At 44.1% G+C, this 21,749-nt stretch overlaps 1 protein-coding gene across 3 annotated transcripts in view; it reads right to left on the bottom strand.

Moving 5' to 3' along the window:
• Nucleotides 1–229: 229 nt before the first annotated feature.
• Nucleotides 230–21,749, bottom strand: part of NEK1 (NIMA related kinase 1) — a 71,833-nt gene continuing 50,313 nt past the window's right edge. For all 3 annotated transcript variants that reach the window (XM_061584097.1, XM_061584096.1, XM_061584098.1), the window contains 6 exons: nucleotides 11,047–11,258; nucleotides 10,505–10,659; nucleotides 8,367–8,566; nucleotides 3,387–3,520; nucleotides 3,032–3,164; nucleotides 230–1,588 (listed from right to left, as the gene is read on the bottom strand). In XM_061584097.1, the coding sequence (XP_061440081.1) occupies nucleotides 1,575–1,588; nucleotides 3,032–3,164; nucleotides 3,387–3,520; nucleotides 8,367–8,566; nucleotides 10,505–10,659; nucleotides 11,047–11,258 (848 nt within the window). In that variant the 3' untranslated portion in view covers nucleotides 230–1,574. The remainder of the gene's footprint in view (nucleotides 1,589–3,031; nucleotides 3,165–3,386; nucleotides 3,521–8,366; nucleotides 8,567–10,504; nucleotides 10,660–11,046; nucleotides 11,259–21,749) is intronic.

Below are 21,749 nucleotides of genomic sequence, written 5' to 3'. Positions count from 1 at the left end.
TTTTGGTTTACATCCAAAGGAAAAATAACAGAATATTTTATCTATATAAATCCCATTGGTTCCCCTGTGTCTGAAATAAAAAGGTAGACTATAAATAATAGAACTTCTGTGGCTATCACTGAGAGTTAAATGGACAGAGATCAGAATGGGGTTAAAAAGGGTATATAGCCTAATATGATCACAAATAAATATAGAGTCAAGTTTTTAAACTTAGTCCAAAAGCATAACAAAATATAAACAGTATTTTTATTTTGTTTCCTTCATCAAGAAAGAAATTAGTTACATAAATCAAAAGATAAATCTAAATTATCATACAAAAAGGTCAAGCATTTATTTATTGTGGTTAGAAATAATACAACTTTTAAATATTGTGCTAGAGTCACTGTGTGTTTACATATATACTTTTCTCCTTGGCATTTTAGCCAGGGAACATAGTGTTACTTTTTCAACAGAAAAATTGGATCTTAAGCATTACAGCTGATTCAGCTAGCTTGCTGATATTACCTGCTGCACACTAGAAATATTTTAAGTCATCTCATAGGAATTTGTTTTCTTTCCCATAAAGTGCCCCTTCCTCTCTGAGTGAGAGAAAGAGAGTACACACAGAGCAAATAAAATTTAACTAGTTTCCTCTGGAAGATCTGGATGCAAGATACATAGCTTATTTACAAAACACCAGCAGCACAACATTTGTAGTAACTTTCATCTCAGTCACTGCTAGGATGGTCCTAATTACCAACCAAAAATGAGCAGCAGACAGTACACAGTACTACAGAAACAAACACTCTTCATATTGAAGCTTCTGTTATGTATAGGAGAAAACTGCAGACTCTCTCTCCAACTCCCAACTCTTTCCTTAACCCACTTGATAGAAACAAAATAAAATGATGATACACTATTTGCTTTGATTTGGAGGAAAAATTGGTAAATTGACCCTGACAAAAATACTGATTATTTCTAAAGATTATTCATTATCTATCTATCTATCTATATATATACACACACAAACACATTAAGGTGAAATACTCAAAATACGCTGATCCTAAATCACTTCATATGGAAATGCTCAATCATTTTCAGTTAGACTCACTTCCATATAATATGTGTTTAAGACCAACGAGATGATTGAGAAATTATAGACTCTCTCGAACAGAAAGCAAAGTCAGTTGTCCAAAAATGCTAGCAGTACCAATTGGGATTTTTTTAAATAAAAAAGTGAACCTGAACTTAAAAAAGGTCTTTGTAATTTGAGCTGCTCTTCTTAACAGCTTAGATTTAAACAAACAGCATTGCCTAATATGATATGGGCTTATTCATACATGATAATCTCTAAATCATTTCTGAGTCAGTCTTTCTATTCTTTGCTACTCATTTTAAATGAAATGTAGCCTTTTCAGTTATCTGTTGAAGGAATGAAACTATATGTCAGGAGAAATCTATAAACAGCCTTTCAGCGAGAAGTGTCATGTTTTTCCATCTCTTCCACGCAATCAATAAGATTAAAAGTGTGCCTTGTTATTCTACTTAACAAAATCCGTACACCTACATGTGGCTCAGAATGTCACCAAAGCATGTTACTCATCATTGTCTGTAAAAGAAAATTTTAAAGTGTTTAGTATAATGAAGAAAACAATTTACCAAACACACCTACGTTTAAAACACCTCATATTAAGCTAAAAAAATGCAGGGCAGAAAATTCACAAAGAGTAAAGATGCCTGAGAGTGATGTATGAATACTGCATTTTCCACTAACAGTAAACCATCTCCCATTTGTGCGTTTTATTTGAAGCCTGTTCTTAAGCTTATTTGCTGCCATGACTGATGTATCTAACTTTAAAGCAGCAAAGATTTAAACTTTGCATATGTGAAGAGAAAATAAATTTTAGTGATAATGGTCTAGAGCAGCTATAACATCTGTCCCTCCCCCAGAGCTAACAGACACGATGTGTCCTCTGAGAAAGAAGAAGAGAGCGAGGAAGGCAGGTGCAGACAACCTCAGGGCCTACTCCAGTCAGACTTTCCCCTCTCCCCACCCTCCCAGCCAACTGAACAATCTGCCCTGGAGGAAAAAAAGGAAAGTGTGAGGGAGGAAGGCACAGACAACATCAGGGCCTGCTCCAGTTGCATTTTTTCTCTCCCTGTCCTCCCTGACAGGGCCAACTTTACATTTGATATTATTTTTAGTATTTTAAAATTGTAAACTACCTTGGATGCCCTGATATATAAAGAATAAAATAAGTACATGTGATTAGGAAAAACATTAGCATATAGCAGGCAGGCTCACACACTTCCCCTGCCCCTTACTTCCTGCAAATTCTCTTTTCCTTTTCTCTTTTGAAGCTAACCATGGTGCAGTGTTACATCTGCCTAATGTTAATATAATCACAATTCGATTTAAAGCAATTAAAATTAGTAAAAGCACAAATCCTGATTAGCATTAACATCATGCAGATGTAATGCTGCATCATGGTTAGCTTTGAAACAGGAAGGAACAGAGAAATTCACAAATGGAGAACAGGCAGCACCTCCCCCATTCCACCTTTCAGCATTTCTGACCTTTTATCCACAGTTAAGTCTGCACTGCGCCAACATATAGCTAAGTTTTATAAACAGCCATTTATTTAAGAATCTTTATTATATGCAATATTCACATATCATCTAGTCTAGTCAGATTTCAATAAAAGGTAATTCACAGAAATAAGAGACATTTTTAGGACCGCTGAGAATTTGTTGGCAATATCTCAAAATGGGAATTGGTTCTTGGAAGTGGCAGTAACAAAAACTGTAAATGTATGTATCCTGCTGACATGAGGATTGTTTTTACTATTCTAGTTTGGTGGCAGATTTTAAAAATTGAGGAAGGATTTCTATATATACCATTTACTATGTTTAATAGCAACATCTGGGAGTAGGGACGGAAGCCTTGTGTATATCAGAATTAGCAATTACAGCAACAAACAAAAGAGTAATCTATGCAACAGGTAACACAGAATGTACTGTACTATATAAATACAGTAGTCAGATGATTTACCTTCCTGATAAGCTCCATCTGCCATTACTAAATGAAGAATTTTGGCATACAGATATTTGTGTTCATTTCCTAAAATATTATGAACTATTGTTGAGCAAATATCAATGTTCTCATCTTCATCTTCATGTATAGCCTAGGAGAAAAGGCACAGAAATGTACTTTTTGAGATAATGGAAAATAACAAAATAATCCAGAATGAAATACAACATCTGCTTCTTCTTTGGAAAACTATAGCAGAACAACTAATTTGACAGATAAATCCAAATTAATTTAAGGTCATACCTTGCAATGATAGATCATAATTAACAGATTACAAATTTGCTTCTGGTTTCTGCATGTAAAATATTCCACAAACCTTTATTTTGTCATAAACTTCAATGAATTTTTCAAAGCCTATTTCTTGCTCCAGGTTACATCTCAGCTCTTCCAAGTGACTGAACACACTATCATATTCTTCACATTCACTGACATTATCTCCATCACTGTTATCTACAAAAGAAACAGGAAAATATTTTAACATCCTGTTTCATAGTAATCTTATCAATATGCATCCATTTATTTCTGAGAGTAAATTCAAATTCTGAAGCTTTGTTAATTTCACTTTGCAATTTTGTGTATGTACTTGTATTTAATTCTATAATATTGTAAAATAATATAGGTATATACAGCAGTGAGCTTCTAACTGGCCACACTGTTCACATCTCGGGTCTGGAGATCTACTGGTCCAGACACACCTCTATCAATTTAGCCCGAGACATTTTTAAGGAGAGCCAATGACAACACAAGTTCAGTCATATTTCATTAGCAGCTATTGTTTAGAAATGGTAAAGTTCAAAATATAATTCTCCAACATATGATATTTAGTAACATAGATCCTGTGTGTACACATTTGTGTGTGTAGTGCATGCATGCACATAAACCTGCTAGAAATATATCACAAAATGCACACACAGAAATCAACTGAGGATAATATCTATATCCATTCAGAGACTGAAAAATGTATTTGAAACATGGCCTTGCACAGCTGAATTCTAAATAGTGTGTAACCTTAAAAACTGGTATAGGTCTGCATCCCCCTAAGTACTAGCTAGTTCACATCAATGATGAGTGTGGATTGCATCCATCCAGGGCCCAACACTACATGCAAACCTGGATTAGCTTCACTTAGCTGCCAGGCTGCCAAACGGCTGGTGCTGCTTAAACTATGCTACCACAAGATAGTTGTGGGCACCATACTAGCCTTCTACAGACCCTCCTCAGACAGCATCTATGAAGCCTCTTAGAAGGCATTCAAAAGATGGTGCAAATGGAAGAAAATAGGCCTTTCCAAGGCTACTGTCTCTATGTTCCAATTTCTTCAGCATGATCTTGAGATGGGTCTAAAATATAGTACTCTTCATAGAGAAGCTTTGGCTCTATAATTGGTCCTGTTCAGGTAAAACACATTTTTTTCAATCCTCATCCCCAGCTACTCTGCTTTCTTCTTGAGGTGACTCTTCTTAGCCTGTCAATCATCCGCTGGTTGTCTCCTGAAAACAGCACATAATCCTTAAAGCTCTAGCGGGACCTTCTTTTGAACCAATAAGGGACATTTCGCTTTCACTTCTCACCCTCAAGACAGCCTTCCTAACTGCCATTACCATGGGCTGTCAAGTGTCTGATGAACAGTGCCTTGCAAAAGTAATCAGACCCCTGACCAGTGCTCTCATATTACTGAATTACAAATGGTACTTTGTAATTTCATTCTGTATGATATTTTATTCTGAAACACTGAAACTCAAGATCAATTATTGTAAGGTGACATTGGTTTTATGTTGGGAAATGTTTGTAAGAAACGTAAAAAACTTAAACAGGTTGCTTGCATAAGTATTCAGCCCACACACATTGTTTGGTAGAGCCACCTTTCACTGCAATAACAGCTTTAAGTCTTTTGGGGTAAGCATGTACAGTAGGGCCCTGCTTCTCGGTGCCCCGCTTTTTGGCATTCTGCTAATACAGCACCAGCGGGGCGATCAGCTGGAGGGGGGGCTGGAGCTCCCTGAGCTCCAGCTGATCTCACCAGAGTGGAAGATCAGCTGATCTCCCCCTCTTCTGGCGCGATCAGACTCCTGTGCTCGAGCTGATTGCACAGGAGCAGGGGAAGATCAGCTGTAGTGCACTACAGCTGATCTCCTCCTCCTCTGGTGCAATCAGCGGGTTAAGGTTCCAGACCACCGCGCTACAGCTGATCTACTTTTCAGCAGTTTTTGCTTTTTGGTGGGGGTCTGGAACCTAACCTGCCGTATGAATGGGGCCCTACTGTACCAGCATTGCACATAGTGTCAAAGGAATTTTGGCCCATTCTTCTTGGCAGATTCGCTCCAGGTCACTTAGGTTGGTTGAACATCACTTGTGGACAGCAATTTTCAAAGAGCGCCAGAGATTCTCAATGGCATTGAGATCAGGACTTTTACTAGGTCTCTGTAGGACATTCACCTCTTTGTTCTTGAGCCGCTCCAATGTTGCTTTGGCCTTGTGCTTGGGATCATTGTCCTGCTGAAAAGTGAATTTCCTCCCAAGCGTCAGTTTTTTAGTGGACTGAAGCACGTTCTCTTGCAGTATTTCCCTGTATTTTGCTTCATCCATTCTTCAATTTTAACAAGATGCTCAGTTCCTGCTGATGTGAAGCATCCCCACAGCATGATGTTGCCACCACCGTACTTCACTGTAGGGTTCGTGTGTCTTGAGGCATGGGCAGTGTTAGGTTTGCGCCACACATAGTGTTTTGAGTTTTTGCCAAAACTACCTTGGTCTCATCTGACTTCTAAGTCTTTTCCCACATCGCAGCTCAGCCCTCTCATGCTTTCTGGCAAACTCCAGAAGTGCTTTCAGATGGTACTTTTTGAGTAACGGCTTCTTTCTTGCCACCCTCCCGTACAAGCCAGTGTTATGCAGAGCTCTTGATATGGTTGACTGGTGCACCATTACTCTATCTCCCAGCCACTGAACTCTGTAACTCCTTCAAAGTGATTGTTGGCCTCTCTGTGGCTTTGCTCACAAGTCTCCTCCTTGTTTGAGCACTGAGTTCTGAGGGACAATCTTTTCTTGACAGTGCCTGGCTGGTGTGAGGCAGCTTCCACTTCCTGATTATTGATCCAACAGTGCTCACTGGAATATCCAAATACTTGGATATTATTTTGTATCCTTTTTCTAATCTATGCATTTGTATTACATCATCTCTCGCTTCTGTAGAATGCTCTTTGGTCTTCATTTTCCTTCCGATACACAGCCTGACCAATGATCCTTCAACAGTAGGGTTTTTATCCTGACAATGTGACAGCAACTTTAGTGGTTCACAGGTGGAGGCCAATGGTCAGGTAACTGTGTCCTCAATAGGGCAATTTCTTTCATCTGTGTAAACTGGGAGCTTCCACAGCACAGCGATTGAATACTTATGCAAGCAACATGTTTCAGTTTTGTATGTTTCTTAACAAACATTTCCCAACATAAAACCAATGTCACCTTACAAGAATTGATTTTGAATTTCAGTGTTTCAAAATAAAATATGAAGTAATGGTCAGGGTTCTGATTACATTTGCAAGGCACTATAGGTGCCATGCATGTCAAAAAACATGGGCTCGTACTGGGAAAAAGGGTGGGATATAATCTAATAAATAAAAAACACCTATTTATTGTATTTTATTTATTAAATTTACATCCCAACCTTCCTCCCAAAGGAGCCCAGAAGCAGAGTCATCTTGTGCCTCACCTGGTATTCAAAGCAAAGTTAAAATCTCTTTTCTATGGAACTCAGAGAAGTTAATTTTACCCAGCCAGAGACCCTCTCTGGCACAAACCTGATGTGTGGAGAACCATAAAAGTCTCTCACTCTTACACACAACCTTCTTTGTTTGTGTCCTTTCACCCTAGATTTTTAGGCAAGAAGACCTCTAGCACCACCATCTCAACTTGGTACAAGGCTTGCATACTCCTTATGACTATCAACACATTCCTAAGTGTCATCATGTCACGGTCTTGAGGTACCTCTGTGGCATTCTCCACTGATGCACCCCTGGTTGAGATCTGTAGGCTGGCCACCTAGAAGTCCCCATCTACCTTTATCTGACACCACAGACTAGACACTTTCATTTCAGCAGAAGTGGCCACTGGCAGGAGAGTTCTCTTGCAAGTCCTCTCCCCCATGTAAATAGATCAATCAATCAATTTATTTAACTTCTCAACTGCCCTCACAATTAGACCTATACATCCATTAACATACAAAAATGAGACACAAGAGCAAATTATTGACAGGTAGGGAAACAGTGTTGTTTATTTGGGTAAGATTTTAACTCGTGTCTTCATTACTCTCAACCACAGGAGTTTAGCTATAGTTTCTGTAATCTTATTCGAATCAGAGAGAAGAAGAGTAATATGCAGATGATCTTTCAAGATACAAAAAATTGACAATCTCTGTAAAAGTTACAAAACAAGATGTGGCTTACAGTTTCTATTCTGAGCCACTCGGACACAACCTATCACAATCAACACTAGCAATGTATATCCACCCTACATAAACTAAGATAGGGAGCATCCCAGTAATAGATGGATGCCCCCTTCACCCCATTCAGAGAAGGGTAGGTGCTTACTGTGAACGTATTTTCTATGGAAGGGTGAATGTGGCAAAATTATAGAATGAAGAAAACTTCAGGACAACTTACCACCTTCACCATATATGTAGAAGAATTTCATTAAAAGTTTCTGGGTTCTTTCATAAAATAGGAAAAGCCTATAACCGCTGTGCATTCTCCCACACTTCGCACAGAATTAGAGATCCTCATTGTATTCAAAATGGAATTGTACAAAGGTACCCTCTGTCTGTAGATGACTGCATTGCACATGTGCAGAGTTAGTAAACACACAGTTTTTGAGGGACTTTGGGGAGTCAGCAAGTCCTGAAGATGTCATGCAGGACCAGGCAGGTATTTGGTTTTATCTAGTTTAGGAATGTTGTTCATCTACTATAATCTGCATGAGAGTACAACTCCTATTTTCTTAGTTTTAATATACATTTTGCAGTTAACTATACCATAAGCAGTGCTATCTCAAATCAGCTATTGTTCAATTATTGCCCAAAAGAGCTTGTATCTAATTAGACTAATACAACAGACAGACTAATAAACAAGATGTACCAACCAAATATCTATATAATTTGTATATTCTAGTAGTTTGCCTTTACAGGTTCTAGAGGTGATCTGCAGCAAGCCAGGGTCTTTGATTAGTTGGAGAGAGAGACTCTAACCAAAACCATTTAGTCATAATGCTGCAAGAAAAAACATTAACTGAAATGAAGGTATACCTGAATGCCATTCTTCGTTAAGGGCACTTTCACTACTGGGATTGTTGTCATCTTCATCCACTGCTGTGCCGTTTTCTAGGCATTCAGCTTTTAAAGTTCCTTCTTCCTCTTCACTGAATTCATCGCTGGGCTGCTCTCTAAGTAACTGCTCCATTGAAGCCTGAAGCTCCTGCAAATCTGAATCTGCCTCCCCGAACGTACTGCAATGCAAAATGTTTGTATGCCATTACCTTGGTACAGGAGAAGCAGATCTTAAAGAGGCCAAAGTAAAATTGCAAAACATGAGCTACTGCTGTTGGTCAAAGAGCCTGAGTCAAGGGCTGATCCATGTGGTACCTCTACTTTGTGACTGGTGTAGCAAAACCTCTGTGGACGGCTACCATGCTGTATGGGTAACACATTGATGTTTTGATCACATGGGTACCCGCCACAACAGTATCCCTATCACAGCTGCTACACTACTGCGGAAAGTACTCAATGAAAACATTCATAAATTTCCACTGTAACATGGGAGCTAGCCTAGAGTAAGCAGCTATTACACTGCTGAAGGTAACATATAAATTACGCCTTAAATGTATTGAGATGAATATTGAATGTTTTTCACAAGTGATTAGATGCATTTATTCAATTGTCCCCTTGCTTTCCAACCTTATGTGTGGGGATCTTTTCTTTAAAGACTATACAGATAGGAACAATCATAATATAAATTGTAAGTACTCTTAGATGAAACAGATTATCCTGACCCATTTCAATCAGGGTTCAGGCTTGATTATGGGACTGAATCTGCCTTGGTCACCCTGATGGATGCCCTTTATTGGGAGAAGGACAAGGGAAGTGTGAACCTGCTATTCTTACTTGATCTTTCAGCAGCTTTTGACACCATTGACTGTGTTACCCCTTCTGAGCCAACTTAGCGAGATGTGTATCAAGGGCATTGTTTTACAATGGTTCTAATCCTATTTCCAGGGTCAGTTTCAGAGAATAGCATTGGCTGATTGTTACTCAGTCCTTCGGCAACTGTACTGTGGGGTGCCGTAAGGTACCATCTTGTCCCCAGTGCTGTTTAATATCTATATGAAACAGTTGGGAGTAATCATTAGGGGAATTGGGGTGAGGTGTCATCGGCACGCTGATGATACCTAGCTCTATTTCTCTGTAACTTCTGAATCGGGAGAGGCTGTGCACAAGCCCTAGACAGGCGCCTGGATTTGGTGGTGGGCTGGAGGAGGGTCAATTAACTGATGCTGAATCCTGGCAAGACAAGAGATGTTGTGGGCAGGTGGTCCCCAAGGAATTACTTGTGTCTGCCTTGAGCTACGGCAAACCTGGTTATCATGGTTAATTTTTACCTGCAGTTAATGATTGCTACCATGGGCATGGGTTGTATACGTATGCACGACTGAGAAGGAGACAGCAGCTCCTCAGTTTGATGTTGAGCTTGACAGAAAACATGACTAAGAACTAGAGGGCAATGCCCACCAACCCCGCCCCTCTCCACACAGAAAGTAGGATGCTGCTCAGACACATCTTACACAAATGAAATGATTGAGGATCCATTCTGGATCTTTCACAAAGTGTCATAATTCCACCCCATGTGCAACAATACCATTATAACAAATAAGTCCAGAAAGGCCCCTAGATAGTAACCTCCTAATTTCCTCTTCAGCCTTCAGTCATTCTGCCCCCTCTGCTTCACACAGAAGCTAAGTCCACAGAGTGCCCCCCCTGCCATGGGCATTCAACTTCCTTCAATAGCAGTTGCACTGATAATCAGACTTTTGTGGCTGACTCTCCCATACTCAGTAAGTTAACATTTTTAAGCATTCTATACAGGACAGTCGTTCAGACAATAGGAAGATGGGTAGTGATTTGGAAGTAGGTACATTCAGTACTTAGCCTATTATATACAGAAGATACGCTCTGCACAACTTTTTGGATTCCCCATTTTCATTGCAATTCACAACATAGCATTTGTTTAATTTTATTCCCTTGAGGAAACCCACCAAAATACTACCACAGCCTGTTTTAGTGTAGCTGTACTAGATTTTTAAATATTTTTAAAAAGCTTTTAAGTTAATGCTTTATGGATATATTACTAGGCAAACACTTTTTCAGTTTTTGAGAGGTTTGGTGCTCACATGTCTTCAGAGTCAGAATGTCCTCCTTTGACAGGCTCATCTTCCATATCATCTATATCAAGATTCTGTTGATCCTGTACATCAGCAACACTGGGAACATCAACTAGTGTTTTATATAGCTTGGAAAGGTCTGGGAGTGAACAGGTTCTCAGCAGCTAAAAAGAAATACTACATTACATGACCAGATCCAGAAGCAAAGCTGGTTGAAAGATAAAATAGTATCTTAAATCAAAATCTGAACATGTGAGCATGTTGATAAAAATAGTGTGTATGTGTGTACACATATATACATATAAAATTTTTAGTCCATTTCCATTATTGCTGCCCTGGGCTCCTACTGGAGGAAGGGCGGGATATAAATAAAATAATAAAATAAATTAAATTATTACAAAAAGCAAGCGTAAGTACAAAAGTATAGCTTTCTGTAGACTGTCAAATCCAACAATTTCATAAGCATTAAATAACCATGCATGTGCAATCACTTCATGTGACCATTTGCATGCAGGTCTATATGCTGCAACATTATGACTTTTTACGCTTACCTTTGGATTGTTTGCATCAAAGAGACCAGTAGAAAGTCCTATCAACAATGAATTTTTGCCTTTTGTTTTTTCTGGCGATACAGAGCGTGACCTTGTTGGAAGAGAATCTTCAAGGGAAGATTGTGCTGATAGAACTGGAAAAGCTGGTAATCTTACTTGATGCAGTGCCAACTTCTGGAAAAAGGGTTCAGGTTGCGTCGAATCATTGGTCTCTGGAGTGACAAAGAACAAATAACCTATACTTGTGTTTGTAAAATGAACAATCCTGACCCCTAACCGAGCAGAGCAGAGGGAGCTGCCTTAGCTGATCCAGAGGATATACAAGCAAGACAGCTTTCAGAGCAAGCAAACAAAGCAAGCAAGGAGTTTGGCACTGGAGTTTCCCAACAAAAAGAATTATTCTAGAGTGTACTACATGCCAGTGGGACTCTCCTGTTTACCTTCAAGGAGGAGAGGAAAAGCACAGGACATTACAATACAAGTAGAAAAAAACAAAAGATAATAGAGACTATGGATGGAAAGGACACTCCAGGGGTCATGATCTGCAAGGTGTGCGCAATGTTTGTTTTCTTGCCTGAGAATAACATGGCATACATGTGCAACAGGTGCAAGCTGTTGGTACTGTTGGAAGAAAAAGTGAGAGGCCTGGAGCAGCGAGTGGCCACACTCAAGAAAATAAGATAAAGACTTCTTAGATAGAATGCTGGAACAACAGCAGCGAAGAAGTACAGGAGATGGAACAACAGCAGCATGTTGAAACTGAAGAGAAGAGTGTTGAGGAGAGGAACAACGAAGCCGAGGAAACTCCATGGAACCTCTTGCAGGCATTTGGGGATGAGACTGGAGAACAGCCTGCAGAGGAAGAATTACAGGAGACCCCATGTAACAGCAAGCAAGAGCCTGAAGCTCAGTCAAGCAGAGGCAATGAAACCACGCCCCACAAAAAGAAGAGTAGTAGTGGGAGACCCCCTGCTGCATGGGATTGAAACCCAAATATGCTGAGAAGATCTACTGACTCGCCAGGTATGCTATCTCCCTGGAGCACGGATTAGAGATGTGACTGAAGGATTGCCATCACTCATACAGCCCACTGACACATATCCCTTTCTTCTCATCCATGTGGGAACAAATGATACTGCAAAGAGCAGCTACAAAGAAATGACATCAGACTTTGAAACTCAAGATGCAGTTTTCAAGCTCCATCACTAAAATCCTATCCTTCTCACATCATCCCTGTGGACCTCAGGCATCACACTTTGGAGCTCTGGTAAGGAAACTCAATAACTTTGGGGCCCAGATAGTTTTCTCATCCTCCCTTCCAATACTTAAGAGAAGTAGAAAGGGAAAGAAAAATACTCCGGGTGAATGACTAGCTACCAAGGTGGTGTTGATGCAAGAGATTTGGATTCTGGGACCACAGGCTACACTTCCTGGGAAATGGTCCATTGGACTCACCTGAAGGGTGATTTTCACAGGCACGCCTGCCATCAGTTTGGGCTTTACTGCCATCTAGCGTCCGAAGGCAAGAATGCACCCGAGTTAAAACCTGGGCCTCGAGCCCCTCCCACTCCATTTCATTCGCGACGAGTCCGAAGTGGCATATCTGAAAGGAACAGAGGCCGCAGGCCCAAACAGCAAGGAAAAAACGGAGAAAAGGCATGGGAACATGGAGAACACAGAGCATACCACCTAAGCTGAGAGGTTTTAACCGAGGGAAACAGAGCAAGGCACAACAACTTATAGCAAATATACTATAAAGGAGGAACAAAGCAACCATAGACCCCCAGAAGGGAGGGACGTGATGGCAGGCGTACCTGTGAAAATCACCCTTCAGGTGAGTCCAATGGACCATTTTCCACAGGTAGCCTGCCATCAGTTTGGGATGTACCAAAGCAGCCCCCTAGTCCGGAGGGACTACACACAGTTACTATTCAGAGATGACATGCTGGAGGACATGTCTCCCGAAGGAGGCATCAGCAGAAGCATATCGGTCGATCTTGTAATGCTTCACAAAAGAATTAGGGGTAGACCAAACCGCAGCTCTACATATGTCTGCAAGGGGTGCATTGGATACAAATGCAGCCGAAGTGGCTGCTGATCTGGTGGAATGGGCTGTGATGTTAGCTGGCACGGGAAGGTTAAGGGACTGATAAGCCAAGGCAATGCAGGCCTGCAGCCAGCAGGACAATGTGGATTTGGAGACCTTTTTTCCTAAGGTCCTAGGGTGAAAGGATACGAAAAGAGATTCTGTCTGCCTAATGTCCTGGGTGCGAGAAAGATAAAATTTGAGGGCTCTCCGAACATCCACCGAATGCCAGGCCTTTTCCAGGGGATGTACCAGCTTCGGGCAGAATGAAGGAAGCACAATGTCATGGCTACAGTGGAATGAGTTGACCTTGGGGCAGAAGGATGGGTCTGGTCTCAAGACCATGGAATCCTTATGAAAGATGCAGAGATGACGAGCCAAAGACAAGGCGTGTAGTTCTGAGATCCGTCTCGCGGATGTAATGGCAATGAGGAACAAGACTTTGAAGGATAACAGTCTGAGAGGCACTGAGGCAAGAGGTTCAAACGGAGGGCGCTGTAAGGCATGCAGTACCTTCGAGAGGCTCCAGGAAGGAAAAAGTGGCGCACGGCAGGTGCAAGGTGGGTGGCTCCTCTTAAAAAACATTTGATGAGTGGGTGAGCGCCCAAGGGGGCGGTCGATGAGGAGACAGATAAAATTGAAGAGATGGTGGAAGCGTGGCAACGCAGGGTGTTCGGCCGTAGTCCCCTAAGCAGTCCTCTGTATAAGAACTGGAGAACGTGGTGTACAGTGGCTTGAGAAGCTTGGAAGCCCTTAGAAGTGCACCATTTTGAAAATGCGCGCCACGTACTCCGTTAAATGCAATTTGTCGACAGTCATCGTGATGCTAGAATAGTATCCACTACTCCCTGGGGAAGTCCCGTAGCGGTCAGCTGCCGCCGTTCAAAAGCCAGGCCGTCAGATTCAGCCAGGCTGGGTCCAGATGCCAAAGTGGTCCCTGAGCAAGAAGGTCCGGCCTGACAGGGAGGGTCCAGGGATCCACGACAGAGAGAGAGAATATCTGAGAACCAAGGGCGGCGAGGCCAATACGGGGCTATCAGGAGAAGCCAGGCCCCCTCGTGCTGGAGCTTCATCAGTGTCTTGCCCAGTAAGGAGATTGGGGGAAAGGCATACAGAAGGCCCCCTGGCCAGGGTGCCATCAATGCATCCACTGCTTCCGCCATCGGCTCTAGGTACCTCGAGAAGAAGCGAGGCAGCTGGCAGTTGCAGCGTGACGCAAAGAGATCCACTGAGAGAGCGCTGAACCGGAGCTGGAGCAGGTCGAACACTGCCGGATGAAGCTTCCACTCTCCCAGGTGTACATGCTGCCTGCTGAGCCAATTGGCGGTGACGTTTAGCAGCCCGCTGAGATGTTCCACCCGTATGGATAGTAGGTGTTTTTCAGCCCAGTCGAAGATTTGGGCCGCCTCTGCCTGGAGAGCTCTGGACCTGGTCCCCCCCTGCCTGTTGAGATGAGATTTTACACAAACATTGTCTGTTCGGATCAGCACGTGCTGCAGGGAGAACAGTGGCTGGAAATGTCGAAGGGCAAGATGAACCGCCCTGAGCTCCAACCAGTTTATGTTGTGAGAGGTCTGCTGGGGACCACACTCCCTGGACAAAGCTGGCATTGCAGTGTGCTCCCCAGCCTGATAGGCTGGCATCTGTCGTGATGATGACCCTGACAGGCTCCCGGAAGGGCGTACCCTTGGTGAGGTGTGCAGCTACTGTCCACCAGCGGAATGACACCAGCAGAGAGGGGGCCACCGGGATCACATGGTGATGGGAGTTGGCAATGTCCGCCTGAAAGGGTAGGAGAGCCCATTGTAAAGGTCTCATGTGATGTTGGGCCCACGGCACAATGTGAATGGTGGAGACCAGTGTCCCGAGCATCTGTGCCAGGAGCATGACATCTGCCCTTGAGGGATGAGCCAGAGAGGTCGCCATGGCTGTGATGGAGGCGATACGGCCTGGTGACAAGAAGATCATGGCTAGAGACGTGTCCAGTATGGCTCCTAGGTGCAGGAGGCGCTGGGTTGGCTGAAGATGACTCTTCTCGACATTGACCAGCCACCCGTGAGAAGTGAGGGCATCCAGAGTGAACTGGAGCTGTCTTTCGGCCCGGTCCCGGGAGCACACTCGGAGGAGAAGGTCGGCCAGGTAGGGGTAAATATGAACCCCCTGTAGGCGGAGGAAGGCTACCATGGTGGCCATCACCTTGGTAAAGACCCGAGGAGCCGATGTAACGCCGAATGGCATGGCGCGGTACTGGAAGTGGTGTTGGCCGAGGGAAAATCTGAGGAAACGTCTGTGAGCCGGGCAGATTGGGATGTGTAAGTAGGCGTCCTTCAAGTCAATGGATGCTAGGAAGTCCCCTTGTTGCAGAGCGTCCACAATTGAGGCCAGGGACTCCATCTTGAAGCGGCGGTACTTGATGAAGCGGTTGACAAACTTGAGGTCTAAGACCGCCCTCCAAGAAGAGTCTCGCTTGGGGACTGCAAAGAGAATGGAGTAGACGCCTTGGAACCTTTCGCATGGTGGTACTGGCTCTACAGCGGCTATGCTGAGTAGATGACGTAGGGCATCCTGCATAACTATCCTGCGTGACTTGGAGACAGGGGAGGGGCAGATTCTGTCCGGGGGGTTCCGCCAAAATTCTATATTGTAACCCTGGGTGAAGATGACCCTGACCCAGGAGATGTGCATCAGGGCCAGCCAGGAACTTGCATAAAAGGACAGTCTGCCACCTATGGGGATGGCGTCAGAACTGCCGACGCTGACGGGCTCCCCTGCCGTAAGAAGAGGAGGAGGCTAGCCTGCTTTGGTATTGGGATCTGCCCTGGAAACGTTGTCTGGGTCAGGGTGCCCTGGAGGGGCGAAAGCCTGTGAACCTGGCGTCTCGTCTCCGCCCACCAGGCCGCGCCCCGCGAAAGGGCTGGAAAGAACGGTAGGGAGTAAATCGCCGAAAAGGTCTGCGGTCATCCCTTCTGACTGTGGCCAAGGTAGGTTTTCGATTGTCCTTGGGGTCAACCAAGACCGCTTTCAGAGCATCATCACCAAAAAGCATAGAGCCTGCGTATGGTGCCATGGACAGGTTAGTTCTGGCAGCCGCGTCGGCATCCCAATGTCGTAGCCATAGGGTTCGTCTAGCGACTATCTCGGCAGCAAGGGCCCGTGCTCCTTGGTGGGTCGCGTCCAAAGTGGCGTCAGCCACGAAGGCAGCAGCCTTATGCAATTTGAGTAGGCTTTTACGCAACTTGGCTGGGTCAGGATTAGGATCGTCCAATAGGTCATCGAGCCACATCATGGATGAGTGTGAGAAGATGGAGGCGGCAGCGGAGGCTCTGATGGAGTGGGCAGATGCCTCGTGGTTTTTGTGAAGTACGAAGTCAAGCTGCCTCTTGGATGGGTCTTTGAGCTGCGATTCTCCTTCTTTAGGAAGGAGGGAGCGAGATCGGAGATTGGCTGGTCCACCCCAGGGGCGTTCAGGAAAGACATACATTCCGGGGCCAATAGGTACAGCTTGTTGGCCAACGGAGAGAAAAGGCGTGGGCGCAAGGGACGGGCCCATTCTTCCCTGGCCAGTTTGTTAATGGGATCTGGCACAGGGATAAAATGATCCACAGATCTGGGAGACTTCAGAACTCTAGCACCCTTAACTGGGGGGGGGGGCGGAAGGTTGCGTTTGAGCAGGTTGAATGCCAAGGGTGTCCATTACCCTGCGTGAGAGTGGGGGATAATCAGCCAAGTCGAAGAGGCGGTAGGAGAAGTCTTCATCTGGATCAGTTTCTCCACTCCACTCATCAGGATCAGCCTGCAGGAAAGGTAACTATTCATGCATCTCTGGAGGGTCGCCGCCAAGTCTGCCCCTAGAAAAATATCGAATGGATTAGGTGAGGAGGGAGGAACATCATCATAGTTGACGTGCAGAAGTGGACTGCCGTGAAACTCCAGGCTGGGGCGACAACTGTGCTTGGGGCTGAGGTTGGGCTTGGGAGAGACACCCTAGTACCTCTCGCAGCTGTAACAGAAATTTCGGAGTCAACTGTAGCCCTAAAGGAGGAGCAGAGAGTACAGAATGCTCTTGTGTAGGCAGAGAAGACTGCATTGGAGGAGTCGGAGGAAGCAGAGGAACCTCGGAACGTGGAGTCTGACTGGGGAGGCCTTCAAATTCATCCTCTGACGACCCAGAGGGGGACTGAAAGAGTGTAGGTACTGTATCCTGTGCAGGCTTCTCTAAAGGCGGAGTTGAAACATAACGTGCCCTCTTGGAAGCGCCATGGTCAGATAAATGCTTGGTCTTGGCTAAAGCCTTGGAGTGTCTGTGCTTAGCAGGCTTGCGCTGAGGTAAGGCGATGCGTTGGTGACTTGGCCCCGCGGATTGCGCCCCCTGCGGCTGCTGGTCTGCCATGGTGGAGTCTAGATAGACGCACACAACGGGGAAGGTGCGGTAACACTCGTATGCTGCGAGGCGATGAGAGGTAGGCTGTGCAATGGAGCGTCAGGTGCCAAGAGAAAAAGACTTGTTCACTATGACACTGCAAAAAATGGGGGAAATGGGAACAATCCCACAGGAGAATATTGCCCTGATCAGTCAGGGAGCCACAAAAAATAGGTTAGGCTGCAATATTGGCCACAAGCTAAGTACATGCACACAATGGGGAAGGTGCGGTACCGCCAATGTGCACAAAGAGACTCAATATCACACAAGAAATTGCGTGTAACAAATTTGGGTGCACTTAAATGGATACACACACACAATGGGAAAGGCGTGGTATCATAAACAACACAGCTCGCTCAAAATGTAGGGCTCTCCGCTGTAGCGGGTGTTGCAACGTTATAAAAAACACTGGAGAGAAAAAACAGCTGAAAAATGAAGAAAGAAATAATCAAGAAACAAAAAGGCAAAAGGCAAACAACAAATGGAGGACTGGGAAGCAGACCTCCTGCAAGGGTTAACTGGCCGCCGGAAGAGAACGCTGCTGGCTAGGGCCGAGAAAACAGCCTCCGCGTAGCTACGCACCGCCAGAGGAACCGCGGCGGTGAGGAGGGAACAAAAAACGTCGCTTAAAAGACCCAGAGGCCAGGAGAAGCAGCCCAGCCAGAGAAAAAGAGCTGCTGGGTCCTGAAAGGAGGGCGAAAACACTGCCCAGGAGCCGGCGGGGAAGAGAGGCGAAGGAGGGAGCTGCTGGCGCGAGCTACCCTACGCCGAGCGAAACAGCTCCAGGGGGGGGAACTGCAGCCGCGGATCCCCCGGAGAGGAGGGGAGCAGCCACCGCTGCTAACGGGGACTGCAGCCGCGCGTCCCCAAACAAAGAGGAAACAGCCGCGCTGTAACCAAAAATGAAAGTAAAAAATAAAAAGTAAAAAGTAAGCAAAGAGCTCCCAAAAGGGAAAAAACAAACACAAAAATCCCACACACTCCCAAAACCAAAAAAGGGGGGAGGAGGGGGAAAATACAAAGGGACAGCAAATATCAGAAAAAAGAGACGCTTAGCTACGCTGTAAGAGATCCAAGTTCTTCAGACGAAGGCAAGAATGGAATGGAGTGGGAGGGGCTCGAGGCCCAGGTTTTAACTCGGGTGCATTCTTGCCTTCGGACGCTAGATGGCAGTAAAGCCCAAACTGATGGCAGGCTACCTGTGGAAAATGGACTGCTGGCAAGTGATAGGTTGCACTGCGCAAGGACTGGGAAGAATGTGTTTGGCCACAGCATGGAGAACTTCATCAGGAGGGCTTTAAACTGAATCCTAAGGGGGAGGAAGATGTAAACCTGAGGTAACAATTGATGAAGGCTTATGCATAGTCACAGGAGCTAAGAGAACGGCTCTAATGGGGTCCAATAATAGTGTTCATAAAAACGTAGGAAGAAAGCCAGGCCATAAATCACATGGTCTTCGATGTCTGCATACTAATACCCAGAATATGGGAAACAAACAGGATGAACATGAACTCTTAATAGAGTAAATACAACTTGGTAGGTATCACTGAAATTGGTGGGATGACTACCATGACCAGAATACAGCAACTGAAGGATATAACTTGTTCAAAAAGAACAGAAGGAACAGATATGGAAGCAGAATTGCACTATATGTTAAAATATATATCCTTGCACAGAAATACAAGAGGATGCATTTGGTAGCCTCACCAATAGTATTTTGACTGAAATAAATGGGGCAAGGAATAAAAGGAACACGGTGGTTGGAATCTACTACTGACCATCCAATCAAAGAGAAGGCAAGGATTAAGCTTTCGAAAAGTGAATTGCCAATTTTAGTAGTAGTAATGGGGGACTTCAATTACCCTGATATCTGTTGGGAGACAAATTCGGCCAAGCATGGCCCCTCCAAGAAATTCCTGACTTGTGTTGGAGATAACTTTCTCCTGCAGAAAGTGGAAGAAGCAACTAGAGGATCAGCTGTCCTTGACTTGATTCTAACCAACAGAGATGACTTGGTGGATGAAGTGGCAGTTATGGGAACTCTGGGGGAAACTGACCATGTTATCCTTGAGTTCTTGATTTTAAAGGAAGCAAAAGCTAAGAGTAGCTATACACATACTCTGGACTTCAGGAAAGCTGATTTTAATAAACTCAGAGCAATGATAAGCAAGGTTCCATGGCAAGCGATCCTAATGAGAAAAGGAGTCAAAGATTGGTGGAAGTGTATAAAAAAAGGAAATTCTAACGGCGCAATTGCAAACAATTCCAATAAGGAAAAAAAGTGGAAGACAGCAAAAGAAGTTAATGTGGCTTCTCAAAAAGGTTAGAGATGACCTGAAAACAAAACAACGCATACAGAAAGTGGAAGGAAGGCCAGGCCACGAAGGAAGAATACAGAGAGGTAACACAGAATTGCAGGGATGGTGTCAGGAATCTGAAGTTGAGAATGAGCTGTTAGCGAGGGATGCTAAAAGCAACAAAAGTTTTCTTCAGGGACATCCATGGTAAAAGACAGAAAAAATATATGATGGTACAGCTTCTCAGTCAGGATGGCAAAATAACAGATGAAGAAGAAAAGGCAGAAGTCCTCAGTTCCTACTTTGGCTCAGTCTTCTCTCAAAAGAGGGAAGTTGAAGGGACAGAATTGCAGCTTGAAACTGGCACACAAATGGCCAAGGAATACTTAACCACTTTGAACGAGTTCAAATCTCCAGGGCCTGATGAACTGCATCCTAGAGTATTGAAGGAACAGGCTGAAGAACTCTCGGAACCACTTTATGAAATGGAGGAGAATTAGTAAAGTGCCAAATGACTGGAGGGGGGCTAATGTTAATCTCTATCTTCAAAAAGGAGGAACCTAGGAACTACAAACCAGTCACCTGACATCAATCCCTGGGAAAATTCTGCAGCAGCTTATAAAGTGGTCAATCTGTCTGTAAGCACCTTAAAAACAATGCAGGGATTACTAGAAGCCAACATGGATTTATCAAGAACAAATCCTGCCAGACTTATCTCAGTTTTTGATTGAATAACCTCCCTTGTAAGAATGTGGGAATGCTGTGGACATAATATATCTCGACTTCAGCAAAGCTTTTGACAAAATGCTCCATAATATTCTGAGTAGCAAAGCCAGCTAAATGTGGGCTGGATGGAACAACTATCAGGTGGATCCACAGTTGGCTACAGAATTGTACTTATCAATAGTTCTTTCCAAAACTGGGGGCAGGTAACAAGTGGGGTATCGCAGGGCTCGGTCGTGGGCCCAGTGCTCTTCAACATTTTTATTAATCGCTTGGATGGTGCAGAGAATACTTGTCAAATTTGCAGATAATACAAAATTGGGAGGGATAGCTAATACTCTGGAAGACAGAAACAAAATTCAAAGTGATCTTGAGCATTGGGCTGAAAAGAATGGAATGAAATTTAACAGGGGTAAGGACAAAGCTCTACACCTAGGAGAAAGAAACCAAATGCACAATTATAAGATGGGGGATACTTGGCTCAGCAATACATCAGGTAAGAGGGATCTTGGAATTGTTGATAACAAGTTGAACATAAGCCAACGGTGCGATGTGGCTGCAAAAAGGCAAATGCTATTTTAGGCTGCATTTATAGAAGTATAGTTTCCAAATCACATGAAGTATTGGTTCCCCTCTATTTGGCACTAGTCAGGCCCCATCTTGAGCAGTCCATCCAGTTCTGGACACTGCACTTTAATAAGGCTGCAGAGAAACTGGAACAGGTTCAGAGGAGGGCAACAAGGATGATCAGGGGACTGGAAACAAAGCCCTATGAGGAGAAACTGAAGAACTGGGCATGTTTATCCCTGAGAAGAGAAGACTGAGAGGAGATATGATAGTAGTCTTCAAATACTTGAAAGGCTGCCACACAGAGGAGGGCCAGGATCTCAATCATCCCAGAATGCAGGACATGGAATAATGGGCTCAAGTTACAGGAAGCCAGATTTCGACTGAACATCAGGAAAAGCTTCCTACCAATTATCTAGGGAGGTGGTGGGCTCTCCAACACTGGAGGCATTCAGGAGGCAGCTGGACAGCCCACCTGTCAGATATGCTTTAAGTTGGATTTCTGCATTGAGCAGGGGGTTGGACCAGATGACCTTACAGGCCCTTTGGAGCTCTACTATTCTATAGTTCTTTGAATCCAGAAAGCTTCAGTTAAAACAAGATTAAAACA

This window comes from Rhineura floridana, chromosome 9, assembly GCF_030035675.1.
Source record: "Rhineura floridana isolate rRhiFlo1 chromosome 9, rRhiFlo1.hap2, whole genome shotgun sequence".
NCBI classification, from domain to species: domain Eukaryota; kingdom Metazoa; phylum Chordata; class Lepidosauria; order Squamata; family Rhineuridae; genus Rhineura; species Rhineura floridana.
The sequence above is the reverse complement of the archived record's forward strand: the minus strand, read 5'-3'. Positions and strand labels throughout refer to the sequence as shown.